General features: G+C 48.1%; 7 protein-coding genes across 11 annotated transcripts; 1 reads left to right on the forward strand and 6 right to left on the reverse strand.

Moving 5' to 3' along the window:
* Positions 1-18: 18 nt before the first annotated feature.
* Positions 19-4555, reverse strand: FOXG_22304 (uncharacterized protein). Of its 2 annotated transcripts, XM_018402703.1 has the most exons (3): positions 3185-4555; positions 2721-3104; positions 19-2647 (listed from the first exon to the last, which is right to left on the reverse strand). In XM_018402703.1, the coding sequence occupies exon 3, from the start codon at positions 1755-1757 to the stop codon at positions 576-578; it is 1182 nt and encodes a 393-aa protein (XP_018256658.1). In that variant the 5' UTR covers positions 1758-2647; positions 2721-3104; positions 3185-4555; the 3' UTR covers positions 19-575. The 2 variants fall into 2 exon arrangements, with proteins under 2 accessions (XP_018256658.1, XP_018256657.1); XM_018402702.1 differs by having other exon boundaries at positions 19-3104.
* Positions 4556-10656: 6101 nt separating this feature from the next.
* Positions 10657-12591, reverse strand: FOXG_22305 (uncharacterized protein). Its single transcript, XM_018402704.1, has one exon. The coding sequence runs from the start codon at positions 11002-11004 to the stop codon at positions 10681-10683; it is 324 nt and encodes a 107-aa protein (XP_018256659.1). The 5' UTR covers positions 11005-12591; the 3' UTR covers positions 10657-10680.
* On the forward strand, positions 10851-14569 carry FOXG_22306 (uncharacterized protein). 4 transcript variants are annotated; one of them, XM_018402705.1, is made up of 6 exons: positions 11055-11682; positions 11761-11853; positions 11912-11932; positions 12026-12145; positions 12265-12934; positions 13041-13093. In XM_018402705.1, exons 1-5 carry the CDS (start codon positions 11210-11212, stop codon positions 12443-12445), a joined length of 888 nt encoding a protein of 295 aa, XP_018256660.1. In that variant the 5' UTR covers positions 11055-11209; the 3' UTR covers positions 12446-12934; positions 13041-13093. The 4 variants fall into 4 exon arrangements, with proteins under 4 accessions (XP_018256661.1, XP_018256663.1, XP_018256660.1 ...); XM_018402707.1 differs by having other exon boundaries at positions 11055-11508; XM_018402706.1 differs by having other exon boundaries at positions 10851-11508; positions 12265-14569.
* On the reverse strand, positions 12630-13637 carry FOXG_22307 (uncharacterized protein). Its single transcript, XM_018402709.1, has one exon. It carries the CDS (start codon positions 13528-13530, stop codon positions 13018-13020), a length of 513 nt encoding a protein of 170 aa, XP_018256664.1. The 5' UTR covers positions 13531-13637; the 3' UTR covers positions 12630-13017.
* Positions 14320-15657, reverse strand: FOXG_16105 (uncharacterized protein; the record flags this gene model as incomplete). The annotated part of the gene is made up of 2 exons (XM_018396188.1): positions 14320-15012; positions 15202-15657. The coding sequence occupies 2 exons, from the start codon at positions 15655-15657 to the stop codon at positions 14320-14322; spliced, it is 1149 nt and encodes a 382-aa protein (XP_018256665.1).
* A 353-nt stretch (positions 15658-16010) lies between these two features.
* Positions 16011-18441, reverse strand: FOXG_22308 (uncharacterized protein). Its single transcript, XM_018402710.1, has 2 exons — positions 17499-18441; positions 16011-17302 (listed from the first exon to the last, which is right to left on the reverse strand). Exons 1-2 carry the CDS (start codon positions 18093-18095, stop codon positions 16760-16762), a joined length of 1140 nt encoding a protein of 379 aa, XP_018256666.1. The 5' UTR covers positions 18096-18441; the 3' UTR covers positions 16011-16759.
* A 681-nt stretch (positions 18442-19122) lies between these two features.
* Positions 19123-20265, reverse strand: FOXG_22309 (uncharacterized protein; the record flags this gene model as incomplete). The annotated part of the gene is made up of 3 exons (XM_018402711.1): positions 19123-19269; positions 19323-19637; positions 19699-20265. 3 exons carry the CDS (start codon positions 20263-20265, stop codon positions 19123-19125), a joined length of 1029 nt encoding a protein of 342 aa, XP_018256667.1.
* Between the last annotated feature and the right edge of the window lie 1065 nt (positions 20266-21330).

Below are 21330 nucleotides of genomic sequence, written 5' to 3' on the forward strand. Positions count from 1 at the left end.
GTCGATAGCTTTCTATATCGCTGGTATGTATATGGAAGCCACGTATATAGAAGACGTGTTTGGTCAGCTGAGTCGGTAGTGACCAGTTATGCTATACTGTACAGTAAAGATTAAAATCGAATGTCCCCCCTTGACAGTCATTGGTTTATACCGTATAGACGTTTTGGACTTTGTTTTATTGCTTCTAAGTATTTCATACCTAATGGCACGGTATCTACATACTCACCTTCTGATGACGTACGTGCATGTTCAAAAAATGCAATGCGGCTTCACCGCAGATTGTCATCAACCCCTACTTTACCACCTCCAGATGCTGGTCTCCCAACGCCAGAACGAATGCTACAGTACCGTTTCGAGGGAATTGTTATTCTTCAGTTTTCTCAGAATCTGGAAGCATAATTAATTACTTCCATATCGACCTAGAGTCTATAGTATAGAGTAGATTGTACAGGTAGCCCCATCGTGGAGGATACAGGCGGCGCATCAACAAGATAACCGCAGATGGGTCGCTTCTGTAACCGAATGCCTGCTTAGCGGCTGCATCTTATCTACTCTTGCCGTTTTGCTGCACCATACTAACTTTGATGTCCTGTCGACACCTCTGTTTGATTTGCAAAGGTTTCGGGGAGTTCGGGAATAAGCGATCGAATCGAGGGTAGTCGACGTTGAAGGGCTGGAGGTACGCGTCGTACCAGTGGACGTTGAAGCCATTCTCCATGGCAATAGGTTTCGACATTTATTCTCTGAACCCCGGGGCTTCTCGGCGCACCGCTTCTGTGCGAGACCAAGGCTCGAGTAACCCGATGCTTGACAGAATGGGTTGATAAGCCTCCCTGTGGCTGGTTTCCCTGATGATCCTGAAACCGCCATGTGGACATCATTTGTAATTGTCCGTGGCATGACCTTGATCTTTGTTGGCCGAATATCGCAGGCGCACATCCTGGCTTCAGCCGCCTATGTTTGGTGTTTCTGGTCCAGGCTGGAGCCGACACTGGTACCTCTGGTTCGTGGATAGGAGCGGACATGAACGGTCCTGGCTCTTGGTGTTCTTGACTGTGCTGCCCTTGTCCTGTCATGACCCTTTGACACATTTCTGGTTTTGGATGCAGATGCTTCTCTAAAGGGACATCCACGGATTGCAAGACAGCGGGATTGATATACATGCTCGCGGCAGGAATCAACCCGTACTGCTGCACCATAGTGTTGCTACAAGATGAGAACCCCTGGTCTCCCACAGAGTGAACCATGTTTTGAATGCTCAGAGGGTGAGGCTGGCGAGTTCCAGGATGTACGGAAGAATGGGGTGCTGCCATTGTATAAAGTCTTTCAGCTTCTTCTTGCAAGTGATAAAAAGTGTTGGCAGTGTGTGCAGCATACAGTACGCAAGCATAGGAATATGACAATCGATACAGTTTCTTTGTGGTGCTATTGAATGGCGAAGTTATCTTGCAGTATAGCCTATTATATCTATATGCGCAGCTGTATATATTTGACTCTAATACGATACCTATGGGACACAGAACCGTAGAGGTATATTTTGGACGATACATGTAGCGAAGTCTTAGACGTGGGGCGGACTCTATCCATGTGAAAGATACAGGTTGGTCCATTCTGGACGATGCGTACTGCAAACAGCAAGTTTTGGATTTCGGAAAACAACAGGATTCTACAGCAAGACTACCTGCCCTCTGAGAGATTTCCTCGACCGAGAGATCGTGGTAGTCGGGTTTGCTCTTGCTCCCAACTTGTACCGGCATCTTCAGAACTGTACTTGGGGATCTGAAACGGTTTCGCCCTAACACCGGACATCAAGGTGTGGCACACTATTCATCGCGTGTTCCTAAGTAGTATCCTCGTCTATCTTCTCCATGCTGTGATTCCATTTGGACACTATACTAGGCCAGTGAGGTGGCAGTCTCGACGATCCCAGCACGACCAGAGGTGCCGCCTCTTGTTGGTACTTCGTTGCACTAGCCTGACCATCAGACCGCTCAACCAGAATTCTCAAGGTCTCATTGCCAAACATCGCTCCTTCGAGACGGCTATGTATTCTATCCTCGGACAAGCCCTTTACCATAGCGAGGGTACAGACGAAGACCAGCGCGCGGCACATGCCTATGCGGGCGATGCGTGATGCAACAATCAGCAGGCAGTCTGACCCGAGTCTCGAACGCATCCAGTGATTGAGTTCATGGATGTTTGGACGGGACGATAGTCCTGTCAACATTATTTTCTGCGTCCTCTCGACCTTAGCTTTGGGCAGGTCCAACCTGATCCAGTCGATCAGATCGTCCCAGCGTCGCAGTGATCCTTTGACGTGGCTAGAGTATATCCTGGCAAACCTGGGCTGGGTCAACGTGCAATCTATAACCTCGAGCTTGATGCTCCTCAGCTTGTTGACGGCTGAGTATTCCAGCTTTGGGTGAAGTTGCTTCACTTCTTGTAGAATCTCTAGAATCACCTAATTAGGCATCATCGAACAAAAGTGATAGGTGCAAAGTGAAGACGGACCAAGTGCAATTCCAAAGTCCCTCTCGTACTCGAAACAAATCCATCCTGAGCGGGCGTCATTGTGAAATTGCCAATCTATAACGCCACAGTCTTGTAACCAGTAACTTATGAGCTCTCGTGCCCCGCCAAAGGTAATCTAATAGTTTGTAAGTGATTTGAGGCACTGTGGCGGAGTATAGGTATAGGAATCGCTCTCAGAAATCGTTTACATTATATATGGGAATGTAGTAGCGTTCACTACTACGACCAGCCGGGACATCAATAAGATGTGTCGGCAGATCCAGAGAAATCCGTGGCATGCTCTCGTGTTATCTTCTCGGATTCCAGAGTTCTCGGGTAGTGCTTTGGAGAATGAGAAGTGGAAAGAGATGATGCTACTGCCAAAGACATAAGGAAGGGAGGGTTTATTTCTTATGAAAGGGAACAGATGTTTTGCGACAAACTAGGATCAATTCTCCCATAGAAAGGAAAGGCCAATCCTAGATTTCTATATTCAGCAGTTCTGGCTACCAGCCCTCTCTCCCGGCATGGAAAATTGAAGCACGTATGCTCCCTAAGCGATAATCGATCTAACCAGTCCCGAAAAAGACGAACTTCACCAAGCTAACATATAGATATAACCATCTAGTTTTATACAAAAAAAAGACTCATCATAACTAGACCAAGTACATACAGTTCAAGTCCGCCTAGGCCACGTCGTCACGGACACCGCGTCGGCATGCGCCGCTTCTTCATCTTCCTCATCGTCACTTGAGGGGATCCACAGACAGCGGAGGTCCTCATCCTCCCCATCTTCTCGACATGGATGATTATGGGTAAACTCGATGGATATGGATATGTGATTATCCTCTTTACGATCATTCGTAGTTCTCGGCTCGACCCTGCTCTGAACGGCATGTGATAGCGAGTCGAGGGTATGGCTAATCACGGAGTCATCGATCCTGTGAATGGATTCACTACTGGGTACCTGAACGTAAAGATTTGGCGATTTATCTGGTGCCTTCACTAGCTTCTTGATCCTCTCCCATGCTTTGACTTCTTTCGTAGGGCCATACGTCTCATCCACAATGCGGCGTCGCAGCGTTCTTTTCTTGTCAATTCTAGTGTATTCACTACGAATCATCGATTCCTAGAGAGTGATGGATACGAACATCGCCGAACATGGCAATAGTGCATATTTAAGCATTCCAAGGGGATCCAAGAGGCCTTTTTCCAATTTCTGAGCCTAGCTGGTCGTACAGTAAGTACTTCCCTTTTTGATACGCGACACTTTGAAGATTCGTTCTTTCGATTGAGCCGGGTCTCATCCTATTTTAGCCTCTGGATAATTTCTGTTGTTCGCAAATCTCTCTTCCTTTGCTTCTGCGGCAGATATAGCAGAACCTGGTCCAGCATCTTGCGCTTTCCGTCTGATCTGAGCAATCTATCCAGTGTAGAGCCTTCGAGACGATAATGCTTTGGCGGGCTGGGGTCACAATACAAGTCGGCAGTGGGCTTAGACACAGAGCTGCGGAATATGCATCCCCCAAGTCAAGGGTGACTTTAATCTGTCACGTACGAATACTGACGATCCAGATTCGCTATGGCGCTTTAAAATACCAGTGTTTCAGTGGGGAGCAGGAAATTCAGGAAGCCTATGATGACAATAGAGTCGGAAGTATTCATATACAGTATTGTAGCGCTTAGTGGTTGTTTGTAATGGTGCTCCTCTCAGTACAAGTCATCTCCACATCCTCTGCGTCCTCCTTCATATCAAAATCATCATCCGGCGGCGGCCATAACACGATCGTCGGAATACACATTTCGTTGTCCCTCGACGCCTCTTCATTGTCTATATCCATCGGCTCGAACTGAGCGCCAGTGTCCATCGCTTGTCCGGTCACTTGTGTACCATGTCTTTGATTAGCTTCCAATTTCTCGGTCTTCTCTTGCTGACGAAGCGCCTGAGGATTTTCTCTCCGCGGAAATAGTGACTGTAGGGCAGGTAGTGACCTTACGTTCTGTTTTCGCATCAAACCAATTATATGCATGCCAGGTTGAGAGCGGACAGGATGCGGAGGTGACAAGTTTCACATCGGCAGGGCGAGCAGGGCTTAAATAGCAAACGAGTGACTTTGTTTTGTCCACATGAAACGAGACGGAGCTGACGACCTTTCTTACTTTCTAACACTATGAGCTTGATACCGTTCATCCTGTACATGCTGCAGTCATGTTCGTCTGGTTCTGGCTTCTTCCTCCCATTCATGCCATCCATGGTCTATGTTCTGTCAGCTCTCAGTATGAGTACTTGGCATAAAGACGTAAGGGTGTTTCCGACATTATGAATTAGATTTTGCTAATTTCTCACATGTATTGGGACATCTACGACGACCGTCTGTGCACGTGCACTTCTCACCAAACCAGATGCAGAATCAAGCTCTTCCTTAAACGGTAAGAAGCTTCCCAGGTAGTGGGAGCAATTATGGAACAACGCCAGGCGCATTAGTTTTACAGTACCTAGGCCAATAAATAAGTCTATTTGATCTATCGTTCCTTTCTTTCTTCTTCTACGCATCTCGTCATCTTTTTCTCTCAAGACATCCATCGAGACATCATCAAGACATCCATCAAAATTTATCGTGCTGTTCCTTTTCTGCCCTCTTCATTTTCGTTCTTGAATAAATAAAAGAGAGGAGAAAGAAAGTACAACTACGAGCACATCAGAGAAGGCCGATCAAGAAGACCGGTGTACGCTTGAAGTTCATACTCAACAGGCCGGCATCGCGGGCGGCATACCGATCATGCCCTGACTTCCCATTGGCCAACTTGTATTATTGTTCATATCTGGTCCAGCATCCTCGTAACAATTCATCTGAGACAATGCTCTAGTGATGATCGATAACAGCGGGTTTCCAGCAAATTGACCCGGCTGCGGTCCGTCCTCTGCCGTCGTCGTGGTATGTTTCGAACTGTCAGGCCAACCTGTCGCAGCGGCCGACCGCGGGCTAGGATGAGTCTCGTCTGATAGAGTCCGCGCTTGCATCTCAATGTCACTCTTCGACTGGGCGGAGGGCATGTGGCTGTCGCTGGCTGCCGCAGCCGTGGACTGTGTAACTTTTGCGGCTCCATTGCCAGCATCAGCAATAGCGTCGGTGTCGCGGTTCGCCAGTCCACCGTCGCCCAGACCTCCCTCGGCTTCGATGGGAGCCTGACGGACGACATGTGGGTCGGTTGAGGGAAGATGCATCATATCGATGGGCAGGTGACCGTTGTCAAGTTGATCCATCATCTCCATGCCCAAGTCCACGTTCATGTCCATACCCATGTTGTCTAGATCAAACTCCAGCATGTCACCCCAGTGATGTGCGCCAGGGAAATCTGTCACTTGGCCAAAGTCCATCATAGCCGACTGCATCCAGTCATCTTCTGCCATCGCCGTCGTCAGATCGACAGATCCTGGCTCATCGCCGTGACTACGCTGGACTGCATCATCCGACTGGCCATTCATAGCCATGGAAGCAAAGGGTGCGGTCGGCTCACACCACAGCTCGCCTTCCGCATCCTCGTCTGCCATAGAAGTGTATGGCATCACGGTGTGCTGATCATCTGGTACATCATCATGAAGATGACTCGAGGCAGCATTGTTCAGTTCCGCCGGCTCGCTTCGATCGGGAACCTCACGACGACGACCACCGCCTCCGTAACCGTGGTTATGGTCATCATCTTCGCCGTTGCCGTTGCCGCTGTCGTTGTCGTCGATATGACCGTCGATATGACCATCGGTACTGTCAATACCGCGAACAGCATGATCCGCGCAAGCGTCGAGGCGTGCTTCCCTTCGGATTCTTGTCTCGGTCTCTCCGGGGCCGGCATTGTCACGACCCCGGCGTCGGGTCACCCTCGGCGCTGGACTGGCTGGAACGTCCCGGGTACTCTCACCATCGTCTTCGGCTTCGGATTCGCCGTCGCCGGCGACGATGATTTGCGGCTGGGTCGGCGAGGCGCCAGACCCTGATGAGCCATCGCCCTGACGACCTCTGCTGCGAAGACTGAGCACACGGGGTGATGGCTTCGGCGCTGGTTTGGTGACCCGGCACGGCTTCGTATTGGCCGCCTGCTTCCGTTGTCTCGCTGGCCTCAGAACAAGCTCGCCATTAGACACAACCTGCCTCCGCCAAATATCGTGAATCTGTAACCACCATCCCGGTCAGCGACTCGCCCAATCGGCTTCTTCAGGCTCCATGCTTCTGCGCTTCTGAACCTACCACGTCGTTCGTGTTTTCCGGCAGCGATTCCCCGTCTGGGGTGTACACTGAGCCGTCCCAGAATCCATGGATCTTGTTGTAGAACGCAAGCACGGCGATCGTACCGCAGTCTTTGCCAAACTGATAGTTCTTCTTGATCGCCGTCATGCCTCTCTTGCGCATGGTCTGGCTCACCCATCCTCGATCTTCTGGGTGGGGGGACCTGGAACGAGTCTTCCGAGGCGCCATGTCTGCCTCTTCAGCCGGAAAGGAAGCAGAGACGAAACAGTATCGTCTTGGTCTCGATGTTGTTCCAAGATATGGAAGCTGTGTATATATCGAACGTACACTATCTTTTGAACGAACGGCGGAATTAAGTGGATGAATCGTCCTGTCCCGAACCGGACTCGCGACTCTCTTGCAGCACAGAACGACCCATTTCGCCCGCTATGCTTTCTTGCCAGGCCAATGTCTTGATTCGAGTTCATTTTCGGCCTTCTTTCGTCGTCGAGCCATTGCCGAACTTTCCAGACTTGCCATGCCAAGGACTGTTGGTCGGTCGTCGTGCAGCGGAACGGGTCATGTCGGTGTTACTCCATGGTCGTTGCAAAAATCCTCATTCAATCTGGGTCCAATTTCAACCTCTCCATCGCGTACCAGAGTGTCGGGACGAAAGCAACGTCAAGATAGGTCGAAAAGATGAAGCGAGGGAGATGGATGAGGAATATGAGACGCAAACCCATGAAAGAGGTGGGTCAAGTGTCTGCTAAAGCCAACACCTCTTTCGAATCCCTGGTTGTGGATCCAATCTCACGATGCCGTTGTCGATCGTGTTCTTCAACGTCCTATTTCCGCCTTCCGCTCTTCCGTATATTGCTTGCGCCCACCTATTGCAGTCCCGCTCAGCGCCAAGGTTACATCGGCAGTTGCGATCGACGTGCTCTGCATTGAACCCACATCACGTGGCACAATAACTGCCAAAACGGACTTTTAACCGATCTAGTGGCCGGGCCCTTGAGCTCTTGGCGGCGGCACATTTCTGCCGCTGTTGGATACTAGCTAGTGTAGGGTAGGTAACCTGTAGTTTCGTTGCTGTCCAATGGTCAAGTCCGATGCGCTACTGGATGTTCTACAGTTCAATGTATAGTATAGTGCATAGGCATTTTCCTCCTTGCGACAACATTCTCTTTATTTCTAAGATAGTTGTGTCTTGGAGGTACATATATCTACCTTTTAGACAGATATATCGTCCACTTTAGGTGGCAGAATTGGCCGATAAGCCTACTCCTAGCCGCAAAGGAGATGTACCTAGAAAGTATATGCGAGCATAAGCACTAGTCCCAATGTAGTTGCGTTCAATGCGAGTCAGCCTTACAGTGACCTTCTACAAGCCGTAAACCCAAGCATAATGATTGGTTATTGGGGCTTACTGCAGTTTGCAAGTCCGTTGTGAGGTAGGAAAAATCGCATGCTCAAACTGTAGTTGCCAGCAGCAATGACTGTTTTTGAGAACTGTGTGTGCGGTAGAGATTCCATTACACCTCGTTCTATTTCGACTTTTCCGTCTTTCTTGCTGGGTGACTGTTTTTAGGATGTCGCTCGGCTCCGCCGCGATGCAGGTAAAGTCCCGACCTGAGTAGCGAAAACGGCTTCTTGATCCACTTTACTTTTGGAGCTGTCACTGATCAGAGGAGCGGAAAATTGACGCGGCGGAAGCGGACGTTGTCGCTCGGAGACTAAGCACCATTGCACTGATGATCTAGGGCGTTTATGGCACAGCGTAGCGCCCTATTTTCAGGTGGCGTTTGGTTTAGTGTCGACGCGAAGGCCCTGACTCACGCACCGTTGAAGGAAGCTTTACTCTTAGAGCAGAAGAAACTCTTGCGGGGACCTCGTTTCATTGGATCGCGTAAAATAACTTGCGAAATGACTCCGCATGCTAAAGTGATTCCGGTTCCCCGGTTCCCCCGGTCTCCGGCTTTCCCTCCCCTCTTTTTGTTTCTTTCTTTCTTTATTTTTTTATTATTTTTTTATTATGTTTATTGTCGCTCCCTTTCTTTAGTTTCGTAATATCCCTGTCTGCGTCTGTGCTTTCCTGCTTGTCTATCTATCCACCTTCATGCTTTCATGGCTCGATGATGTGCTTCACGTGAATCATGAATGAACTGCATGTCGCCCCCACATTGCGGGATATCATGTGAAATACAGAGAAGCTAAAATTTGACACTGACTAGCGACCGAGGTCGAACGAAGCGAGGCGCTGAAGAACTGGTGCCGGACCACGTAGATCGTCTAGGTTAGACTGAAGCTAGGCAAGTTATCCGGAATGACAGCACGCGCACTAGCACAGGGGTATCATGGCTGTCAGAATCTGTGTCAACAAGCAAAATCAAGCGGCCCCGATGCTGACCTAAGAATGGCCTGGGCGGGGAGATAACGAAACCGTTGCTGGCTCTATACGGGCTTGTCAGCTGTCGCTCGCTGGTGGAACACTTGATTTGCGGAGTTAATGATGAACTCCACTGGAGAAGGGCAGGAAGGCTCGTATTCGCCGTGATAGGACATCACCACAAGAACAGTAAAACAACGACAAGAGTGACCAGCCATCGACTTGACAATACACCAAGGACTATCTCGCGTTAATTGTGTGATAGAATGATACGGTCTCAAAGAACCTCGAATTCTGATACCTTCTAGAAAATCAACTAACTTGGGGTAGGAGAGGTGTCAAGACGTTGTCGTAGGTTACCAAACATCGCGTGCCTCCTCGTCTCCACTTGGCGTTGGGTTTTGTCTTCCCTTACAGTACCTTGAGCTTTATTTTAACCTTCATAACCTCTCGATTCATGGTGTCAACGCTGGACAAGGTATCACACGTTTATTCTGGTGTCAGAATGGCCTGTACAGCAGCAAACAAATGTATTGATTGATTGTTGCCAAGCTTTCTCTCGTTCGGCGTATTCCATTCCGCAGAGTTACGTAAAGCATATAGCTAGATTACTAACGCAGTTGTTTTCTGAGGCCGTAGATCATGCCTTATCCTGCGACACATATCAATCGGCATTGTAGCGCGCCCTCCTACACCAGCGTGAAAGAATCCGGAGGGTTTTATTTTTTTTTATTTTTTATTTATTTACTTATATTTACTTATATCTATTTATATTTTGTCATCGTTATTCTTACCTGCCCTCTCGGTCCTGGGCCGTTGTGAGCCGTTGGTTGAGTCTATCAAAGATCGGGGGTTCTAGTACATCCTGCTGTTTTAGCATGCTGATAGCCAAGTCTCTTTTGGCGGTGATTGGGTAATGGATGGGTCCATGCCGCTTGACAACGTGGGATGACATGCTTAAACTGTGCGCGTTGCCTTGTGCAGTAGTTTCCAAGCCAAAATTGGATTTAGAAAACGCACTTGGCTTCAACCGCCCCCGCCAGTTTTGGTTGACGTTGTACATGTGGGGTCAAGCCAGGCGGGCCGGAAGTGAATTGCGGCCCCAAGATCTGCAACGAAACGAGTCAGCAGAATAGGATGGCCCCGAAAGCTTTCAGCATTACCTGTGCGCGTCCGAAGATTTTCGGAGCCGCTTCCACCGTTGAGAAATGGGGTAGTTAATTGTATTTGTCAAAGCGCCATTGCCCTATGTTATCCACTACGGTAACATGCTGCTTGCTGCATGCAGCAACATCCCAACATTGAGATGAGAGATTAGGTCCATAGAAGGTGGATGCCAGTAAGTCCGCTACCACACATGCGCTAGGAGTGAGCGGACGAGTCCCCCGAAATTGTTGTTCTTCAACCTCAACAGCCATACCAGACGCAGCTGCGATTTTCCGCTAACGAAGCAAGCGATCAGCTTGTCGTCCCAGGGCGGACGGACAAAATGTCCGATTTCAGAAAAAAAAAAAAAAAAAAGAAAAAAAAAAAGAGAGAGAGCGCGAGTACCTAGGTCTAGAAAGTACGCTTTGGTAGCACCTGCGAAATGACGCCAAAGTCTGGACGGTGCCAAACGGTGCTAACTTGTAGGACAGTAGGCAAGCGTGGAAAACGGACGGGTGCATCGCGACTGTATATTGTCGATTTCTGGATGGCTTCAACAAAAACGATCAAAGTCCAAAAGGGGCATGTTGCTGAGGTCTTTCGGAAGGTACACAATATTTGTGAAAGGTTACAGTATCTTCCTCCCACGATGGCTGGGTACTTACTCGACCCGTCGGCCGCCCAACAGGAGGGCTGCAGCTGCCTGCGCTGAACCAGACTGTCGGTAACAGCCATTCCCTACATATAAAGCTGCGTTGAAGGGAAGAACTGGACGCTGATACATTCATCGCTGCACCTGCACGGTAAGCTCTGGCACAGTCCCTCAGTCACTCGATCAGTCTCCTTACCGGCCAGCTCTTGCTTTCCCCATCTATCTCTACTCCTTCTGTCATTCTTTTTTATACAAGTGCCTTGATCTATTCTATCTAATTTTCTTTCTATGGAGTCTTCACAGCCCAGACCATCGCAAGCCTATATCCAGTCGCGCCGTCCAGTGCTAGCACCGCAGCCGGCTCAGCGTATTGCTAGGAGGGCCACCCGGTGCAGGCCTAAACGGGCTGCTCGTAAGGCGCTTCAGGATGTCCGATCTAGTTCACTGGGGAGCTATCGGCGGCCGGTCGATCACATTCGGCAAAGTCGAATGATGCCAGTTCGTGATCGTATGTATGATCGGCAGCCTCAGCTTGTCGCTACTCCCGAGGACGAGCAAGATGACGAGATGGTTTACCATGATGAAGAGTTTGTCCTATTTCTGTCTTCCCCCCATCCCTTCCCCCTTCCCTCTTACCCTCTCTCTTTGACCCTTTTTACTTTCTCTCTCTTTTTTTTCCATTCGTTCCGCCTTTATTCTCTTCAATGTCACTGTACTTGTTCTCATCCCATCTATATTTGCCTTCTTCCACACTGTTTGACGTAATCCTTCGTTTTGCTCGCCTTGCCACGTCAATCACACGGACCACGCAAACGAAGTTAGACTGACAAAAAGTACAGACCTAGCTACGATGAAGAATTTGGAGACCCGCAAGAGCCGCAAGAGCCGCAAGACGACGACCGTTATGTTCTGGAAGCCCTAATAAACCAGCAGTGAGTCAGCCTTACACCATTGCACCACTTTGAAGCTGACACCTTAGCTCTACCGCAGATCGAAAGCAACCTTGACACTGTGAGTCGGCGTATCTGTCGAGCCTTTTTTTTCTTTTCTTTTCTTTCTTCTTCATTTTCTATCGTTCTTCCTTGGCTAATCCTTGTTCCAAAGCATTAATAAAATTAGAACAGAGTTTCTTGAAAACATGAAGCAAATGAGAACAGAGTCTTCTGAAAGCATGAAGCAAACGAGAAAAGAGTTTTTGGAAGCCTTGAAGCAAATTAGAACAGAGTACGTTTTAGTCCTAACCTGATCACTAGGGATTTCTTCTCTCTCTTTTCTGTTCCTTTTACCCTTTGTAGCATTTCTTCTTCCTAATTTCCCTCTAGTATAGCTAACAGGATCTACAGCAACAATCAATTACCGCAACGGATAAGTGAGACCATAGTACGCGCGATTAGTGGCCAGACCAACCTCCATGCACAGGGAGCCACAGGCCGAGGTGCTCCTTTGCAGATGGGATTGGACTCTACCGTGGACCCTTCCAATCTGATGAGCAATACCAGAGGAACCGAAATAAACGGCTCGTAAAGGCAAAGTTCCGAAGGCGATTCTCAGGTCTAGCTGGACGCACTGGGAATGGATATCTACACATATTTATGTATACATATGTATCTATACATGCATGGAGAGACGAAATGGTACCATGTTACGACGGGGGGATAAGTTTAATGACATGGCTCAACATACAAATATTATACCGAGTCACGTTTCAGTTCGTAAAGACAATTGGATGGTGATGCAATAATAACATGGTGAATCTCTAAGCTGCAAAGCAAAGTTACAACCGCTTTTTGCTGGGCCGGACAGAGACGGAATGCAGACCTCGGTCCCCTCATGACGACCTCCTAGGGCAGGCCCAAACTAAAACAATATCGATGCTAGGCGAATGGAGCATTTTGCCAGCTGGGGAGAAAAGCAAGAGTTTTCTTATCAAAAGCTAAGTTAGATTGAATAGGTCGCGCGGGTAGAGACGGATACGTAGGCTGTATTCAATGATCACGCCGGCAGGAAGCGCCGGTATGTACGTTTATACGTTGCAGGCGGTTACTGTACCGGGAAAACAATAAAAAGCAATCTCTGTCCACTCAATTCAAATGTAGCTAACAGTAGGATGCTAAATAAGCCAGGGCTTCTGATTCGGCGCATCGCTGCATCACTTCCAAATCGTCTTGAATGATCCCTCGTCTGCCATCATCATCTGTCACGCCGGCCGCAAACGATGTACTGTCGCCGTCTTGATTCGATTCAAGTCTCAGGTTCGGTGGTGTGTTCAGAGGTGAGCTGCAGGTCTGTTGCCGAAACTGATGCTCCATGAACTGTGGCGGCGATTCCGTCGCGGACACCGTCTCAGTTGACTGCCCTTGAAGTACTCTCTCTAGCAAGGTCACATGCTCCTCTCCTAAGCGGATGAGCCACTGTTGCCATTTCAACGTAGCCTCTTTCTGATCGACTAAGGCCTGGAGAAACTCGTACTGTGGGCGCAATCTTTCATTTTCCAGCGTAAGAAGATGGCTCCTCTCTTGTAAGAAATGGAGTAGCTGCTCAACCGTCATTGCGTGCGGTGGCGCAACGCGCGGTGGCGAAGGAACGCTAGGGAGCGAGCTGCTTCCCATTGGATCGCTGGCTGGCGGACGAGAAAGATAGAAGCGGAAAAAAACTAACAAAGTCAGTTCGGTTCAAGGCACTGACGTTGAAGGTCAAGAGACGGTATAAATATTCATCCCCGCGCGCAATGAATGTGATATGTAGTCGACTTCTACCCAGGAGTCCATTTACGTACTCGACTTCTCTGTCTCATGTGAACGGCTGCTTTCTTCTGTTGAGCGCGAACTCGAATTGCCAGGCTCTCCGAAAAGTTAGGTGCTGTCGAGGGTAGTGGCAAGATTGACTTGACTCGGAGATGTAAGCAATGGTCCTTTCTCACTCATTCCACGAAACTTGAGGGCGTGACAATAGCAGCACAATAGCAGCGGATATGTTTTTTAGTGTGAATTCGAAACTGGACGGCCTTTTGAGGCTCCCTCTCCATTGTAGCTCCAAACCTGCCCTTACCTCTACGAAAACATTGACGTTGATTGTGATGATGGACTGTAGGGTACTTTCCACTATCCTGCACTAAACGAAGTTCTACTGATGAGTATCTATACGCTTAACATCGCTACTACGTTGTATTCCCCTTACTACTGTTCCATTCGGAGGTTATATTCCATAGGAATGCTCTCTGATTACTGATGAGGCAGCACCATAAAGAACGTAATTCTGGAAGAAAAAAGAAATAGCAAAACGAACAAAGAAAGGGAGAGGTGATGGATTTCGAAACGAGACCTTATCTAGGCGATTATCAGTACAGTACAGTATTGACATAGAGTGCTATCTTGATATGACGCATACAAGTCTGGTCTTTATCCATCACCATTAGGATGCTGAGTGGTTCGAAGGTTTATCTGCTGCTGGAGTAAGCCCCTGAGTCTATTCTCCTCCGCGCTATACTCGTGCAAAAGATTCCGGACCTCGTGAACGTGGTGTTTTATTGTACGTACAAATCGGACGACTGCCTCGTTGGCCAGTCTCCTGTAGTACATGCGCTCATAATGAAGCATGGCGAGGCGTTGCCTTAATTTAGCCTTCGTCGACGCAGTATCACAACCAGGGGAAGGCTGAGATTGCTGATGAGCTATTCGAAGAGGTTCTACATAAGGCCAGCTTTGACCTTGATCCTCCTTGCTCTTTCCCGTGTTCAAACTTCCTCGATTCATGGATGGGCTGTTCAGTGAATTGAAATCTCTGCCACCTGCCTGTGTAGCGGAACGAGGTATATGATCACTTATTCTATAGTCTGGCTCCATCGAGTCTGGCTCGTATCTCGAACTTAGATCCGAATCCCGTAGTCTTGACTCTGATCTATTGTCAATGTTGCCGGCGTGATATTTGGCATCTAAGCTGTAGGCTAAATCGATACCTGAGCCCAAGATTTCTGGATCTGTTTCCACCTTGATAACATCCTCAATGTACTGTCGCCAGTCGGTATTCAATTGCTCAATCAAGAGGTTTGCCTCCGTGACAACCGATCGGAGCGCGGAAGCCAATTGTCGTATCTGAGAAACTAAACGCAGCAGCACCCGATAAACGAGCTTTCTATTCAATGAGATTGATTGTCTCATCATCCCATTTTCTCTTATGAGATTAATCTCCAACTTCTCGAGCATAGACTTCGACATTAGGTGTGGAGTCGGCGGTAATGGACGGTTTCTTGCACCTTGACCCCAGGAAGACACCAAATTTACCTGAGGGTCCTGTGCATCAGCGAAACCGCCAATTTGAGCCTCACGCTGGTTGGGGCTCGAGAGAGGGTCAGTATGCGGGCGTTGGCGCCTGAACGCTTGCGAGATGCTACTCCCCATTTCGCTGCCGTGCAAGGTAGCTGTGTTACCATAGAGCAGAGCGTCAGGGATTTTGGATAGACAAGACTGGATCGAGGATTTAAGAGATACTAGTACATCGTTAGCCAGTGTAGCAAAGTACTTATCCTCATGACGCAGGCTCCCGTTCTCTCGGTTGAGTTCTACGATCCTTCTTCGAAGCGACACCTGATCGTCACCTCGATTCACATAAGTGATGGAACTGTGGGAAACGCTGGTTCTACCCCCAAGCTGCTGCACTTGATGATCTACTCTACGAGAAATTTGCGCGACTTCATTGTTGTAGTTGGGACAAGACCCGTATCTGACATGTTCCTTCATTGATAGTCGAAGCAGGACCTGGGGGAAGATACTTGAGGTCAGGAGCAAGTATCAACGCTCTTTCGCGCCTAAACACAAAAACAAACGCCATTATGAGAGAAGTCATCTATTTTATATTATTTGAAACCACAGCTTATTGGCTCTTGGTGTACAATTCAGCATGAAACAACGTTGCAAAATCGCCTATTGGATTATTTGCCAATTTCGAGTGATGTGGATGGATTATGCGTGTTTGTACGGTACCATCGTAAATATCTGACTTCCCATCCAAGAATGGCTGCTCTTCTTAGTTGACTTCGGGATTCACAAGGTCATCCTTATATTTCACGCATGGTGCATGTTGTAAGTGATACAGCATTAGCTGTTCGCAGCACCGATGATATGTTGATCCTTCCTGTTCGATAAGGTTCTGCACGCTAGTCTTCCTATCTTAAAAGCTTAGTGGACAAGTTGGTGGGCGGCTCACAATTTTCAACAATTCTGTCATGAACTATTTCGTTTCTAGCCAGCAAATTTGTGATGCATAGAGTTCAAAATTTAAATATCAGATATGATAAGCTTTGGTAATGAATTTTATGCTGTATTGGTAACTTTGATGCTGTAATCTGGTACATATCATAAACCTTCCTCTTTGGAATTGATATTTAAAGCGCGAGCACGAGTCACGCCTGGTGTACCTTCCTGGACTCTCTGAACGTCAAGTCTAATTGCCACATATGGCTCTACCCAACCCCACTGTTCGTGACTGGAAAGGTGACAAGCACAAGGTAATGTGTGTACTGTACTTGATATGGCTCAATAACGAACACTATAGGCTAAGTGACAGTAGTGTCAGAATCCAAAAATTTCTAATGGAACTGCAGTTACGTGCAGTGGTGGATTTGATGCGCCATGTAATCGGCTGGCCCAGGACCGTGGCGCGTCATAGTGTCTTTGGTGCTGAACAGAGCGCAGACCTAGTAACTGCCGATAAATCTATATTCCTTCCCAGTTCGCATTTAGTTCTCACGTGATAGTAGATGGACTGGGTCGTAAAACGCTTTTCAATATTACTCCTCGTTTGAGCTTACAGACGCTATATCGTTTCCACGGCACACCGAAGCTATTGCTCTCCCGTACTTTCAAACTGCTCCTTCTCCATCTCTCCTTCTCCCTCTCCAGTACTGTTAAGGCTACTGCGAGTATTCACAGGTGGCTGCGCATTTTCCAGAGCTGCTTGGCCCTCCCGGATATTTCCCGTTCGTCGGCGATTGGCGAGCTGGACGAATGCAGGCATGATAAATCGGTTGACCATAGTATCAAAGCTCATATCCGCCTGGACTTGCGGAACGAATATCAAGCAAGTCCACAGACCGCGTCGAGAGGGATGTCTCCGGAGCATTACACGAGCAGAGGGGCGGCTGACATCAAGTCTGATGTTCTTGTACTGTGACTCTATCGCCTTCCTGCGGGAGATGACATCTTTCTCATTGCTATGCTGAAGTAAATCACCCGATCTAGTACAAGGCGCCGGCAATGATCTTACGCTCTCAAAGTTGGCATTTCCAGGAGAAGACGGGGTTTGTCTGGTTGAGACCCGGGGTGTCTTCTTTTCCTGCTTTATATTCCGCCCGTCGTCTTTATCTGGCTGGCGCTTTCTCTTGAGCTAAGGCACCGTCAGTGGGATAGAACAAAGACCGAAAAGGGGAAGAAAAAAAGAAAAAGAAAAAAAAAGGAAAGCAAAGACACCACTGTGAAGCACCAGTACGGAACAACAAGATGAGAATCCTGAACAGTAAGGAAGAAAAGACAGACGAATACATAACTAGGTTAATGACAACCTTGACTGTTTGATGACTTACCGAGCTATCACCCTCGCTTACGGATGGGCCTATCGATGGCGCCACCTTCTGACGGGCTCCACCATTCTTCCGTCTGTTGTAGCTTCGGGTTCGCGTGGTAAGCCCCATTGTAGCTGCTGGTGCGTCCGAATCATCGGGAACTGGCAGGCTCGCGCTGTCGACGTGGTCTTTGGTGGTCGATGTAGCCTCTTCTGATGGGGGAGGTACTGCAGGCATCAGATGCTGCTCTGCAGAGAGGCCTAGGATGTCGATTACATCTGCGACAATCCTTCTCCCTACACTCTTAGCTACTTCATCTTGTAGCTCTTGCTTCTTGGTTCGGGTAACTTCGTGCTCCATCTCAAGTTCCTTCAGCTGCTGGCCATCAGAGAGGAGGGTTCGCAAAAGAAGGGCAACATTATCGTTATTGTTGTTGTTGCCATTGTCCCGCAGGGTGTTGAGATAAAACTCTTCGATTCGTTTCTTCGATGCGTCGCTTATACGGGCTCGCTCGTGGCGAAAGACATCGTCCGGATCTTTGATACCTTGAAGATGCGTATTCCAATTGGCGATGGCTTCGCGTAGGCGGGTGGTTATATTTACGTCGGGGCAAGCCATGCCGTACAGGAGGTAGAAAGCCTAGGATAATGGAGCAGTGTGATTATGAGATTGAGTTTGATGCTTTTACCCTGAGAGATGAATTCTCACATTTTATGAATAGCAGACTGCACTCTCCATGATTAATAGACATGTCTGCGTCTGAAGTCATTTTGGTTCGAATGCACCTATCTCGATCACACACGGGAAGGTAGTCCATATTCTGCCTCGACTCAACGTCTGGAGGAGGACGTAAGCTACCAAAATCCTAAACCCCCTAGGCGAGGCAATATTAGCGTGTATGCGAAAGCCAGTTCAGACGGCCAAAAATGGTTCTTTCACTAGTTGGACATAACCTATGGGTAAGTTGCGATTGCAGATGAATCTGCGTCTCGAAATAGGTCGCAAAGGACAATTGGTGTACGTACAGTATGGAACGGGAAGGTCTCTATTATCATGTACTGCGCAAATCTCAACGGAAAGATGAGCTGCTGTACTCATCTATCCCGTTCTAAGACGCGGGTCGATAAGCACTGGGGATCTGACAACATAGGAACATGAGAGATCGACGGTATGTGTACTGTAGTAGGTGAGATGTTTATACTGTACACCCGTGATATGCCTTGTCAATAATCAATAATCAATAATCAATGTCAAGCTCCGAGTTCCGGGTTCCAGGTTTTAACCTTTGCATGTAAAAACTTTGAAATAGCTTTAAGAAGTGCAACAACACTAAAAAATTGGTTCACAAACTAAAATATAGACTAAGGGACATTTACATGTAATTAGCACTTGGAACTGTCGTGGGACAAAGCTCGTTGAACTCGGCGATGATGATACAATATAGTTGGCCAAGACGTCTCTGTTTGTCGAGGACCAGTGAGCAGAGCGGAAATGACTGAACTTAAATTGCAATGGTATTTCCTACAAGGTAGTACTAGGTAACGTTCCTTCAAGATGGTGACATGTAGAAATATGGAATTTCAATAATTTTCAATCAATTGTGGGCCGCTCGCCCATTCTCCAGGTGAGCATGATCCATCCATCATTACTTTGCACAACCTATGCCTTCGTGTACAATCATGTTCATGTAATCCCGTCCTCTTCCCATTGCGGTGTTTGGGCTACTGTTCTCAACTTTGATGGAGGGCGAGTCTGTTCCGGCCTCTTGACGACGTCCCATATGCTCGGCTACCTGTTTCTATTGTAAGTCAAAGACAGGAAGAGCGTGGCTACGGCAATACTTACTATAGCGTCAAGGCTTGGGATCGTTTGACCTTCCGGTATGTGTCCCGCAGACACCCACTCGTCGTGAACTGGATTCTTAAAGACCAGTATGCAGGTGGTGTGTCCATCAACTCCCATGTTCATAGTCTTGTTGCATAAGGTGTTACCTCTCTTGCGGATCAGGGCCTTTTCAGAATCGTCGTGTTCATGTAACACGTGAAATTCGGTAGCGAGTGGCGATGGCGAATTCTGTCTGGGCGGTGCTCGTCTCGTCATCGCGCGATAAGGCTGCTCCCGATTGCTATTGCCGTGGGGATCAACTCGACCTCCCCTGCGCTACAATTGGATTAATACATGGAAAATTGTAATCTGAGGAGCAGTATCTTGGTCGTCTTACCAAAGTACACCACGTCACGGATGTATTGGCCTCTCGTCGAACCGTCTGACAGGACTCGTCGTCCCATTTTTCTTCATGATTGGGAGCCTGCACATGTGCATCCCCAGCCGCTACATTGTTCGGTTGATACTCAGAGGCTGACGGTTGCTCATCGTTCGGACGTAGAAGGATAGAGTCGCCTTCATCCAAATTCATGGCTGCAGATAACTCTGGTACCAACTTTTGTATCGCCTCTAGGCCCAGGATATTCAGCTGTGCTCTTAGCATCCTTCTGGCCAGTTCTTCCATTGTCTCGCCATATTGCTCAAGCCTCTGGGCCCTTGAAGCCACGTGCGCTAGCTCGAGTTCTATCATTTGCCGATTATCTGCAAGTAGCTCTTGTTGGAGGCTAGGTACGCACCCGAACGTTCCATCCCGTACTAAATTTTCCAGTCTTCTCCTCGAACGATCTTCAAAATCAGCCAGCTGTTCTCTGAACACGGCATCTGGATCTTTGATATGTTCGAGCTCTTGACAGAAGGAGATGATAGAAGCCCTCAGCGAAGAGGCCCAGCTTATGCTCGCCATATCGAAGTGGAGGCCAGAAGTTTCGAAGAATCAAATGAGAATAATGGTGCTGATGTGGTAAAGCTTGTATGGTAGCTCCAGGATCATGTGCTTGAGTGTTGACATACACGGTTGTACAGTACAGGCCGAGTAGGCGATGGCAGGTTAATTATCCTATGAATATTACTTGTTTGCATCATCGGTTTGTCTAGGCGGAAATAGGACTTTTTCTTCTTCTTTTTTTCTTTTCGGTCTGCTTTTGGCCGCCAACATGCATGCCTCTGAAGAAAATGATTCTTTGCTATAATCCATTGTTGGCCGTCTAGAAAAAATGGAGTTGGAATATCTTTCTCCCAATTTTGGACGTATCCCTAACTCTAGAGCGTTTTCAGGAAAAGCACCGAAATCGAACCTTAGTTGAGCCTCTTGTACGCCGAGTGCATAGGTCCGGCTAATGGTCATCAAAACAGTTCCCATGGGCGAGTAGAGGAAAATACAATTTTACTGCACATTATTCTTTTCTCCTAATCTCATCTTCTGTATCGGTTGAAGGTAAAAACACGGTTGATGAATCGTCTCTGTCCTATGCTATCTCCCCCCCCCCTCTTTCTTATCTCTCGCACGTGTAAATACTCATCACTCACATTTGAGCATATCAGAAGAGAAGAGACGGCTTGGGTCTGCTGTACATTTCCGCAGTTATAGCTCAAGGCACGTTCACGACCGCTTACACTGCTGACAGAGCCTTGCCTCCTTGACCTGCTTCATCACACCAATAGATGACGGCACCTGGTTCACTTCTCTACTGTCCTGAGCGTTGAGCCAACTCCAGTAGTGTTGTTATAAGATCTAAATTCGAACTCAACTGGTACGTGTAAGGTCGCTGCTCATTACCAGAGCTATCCAGGTGTGTGTAAGATGGTGGAAATAATATTCCATCTGGATTTGCGCGTCTGTCCAAAGCCTCATCCGCACTGATCATTGTTTTCTGGTCGGGCGATAAGGATCTTCTATAAATCGATTTTCCGGGGGAAAACCTGGCACTTGTTGTCGCAAGCTACCAAACGTGATAAAGCGCCACAGACT

The sequence above is a fragment of the Fusarium oxysporum genome, chromosome 3 (assembly GCF_000149955.1).
Source record: "Fusarium oxysporum f. sp. lycopersici 4287 chromosome 3, whole genome shotgun sequence".
NCBI classification, from domain to species: domain Eukaryota; kingdom Fungi; phylum Ascomycota; class Sordariomycetes; order Hypocreales; family Nectriaceae; genus Fusarium; species Fusarium oxysporum.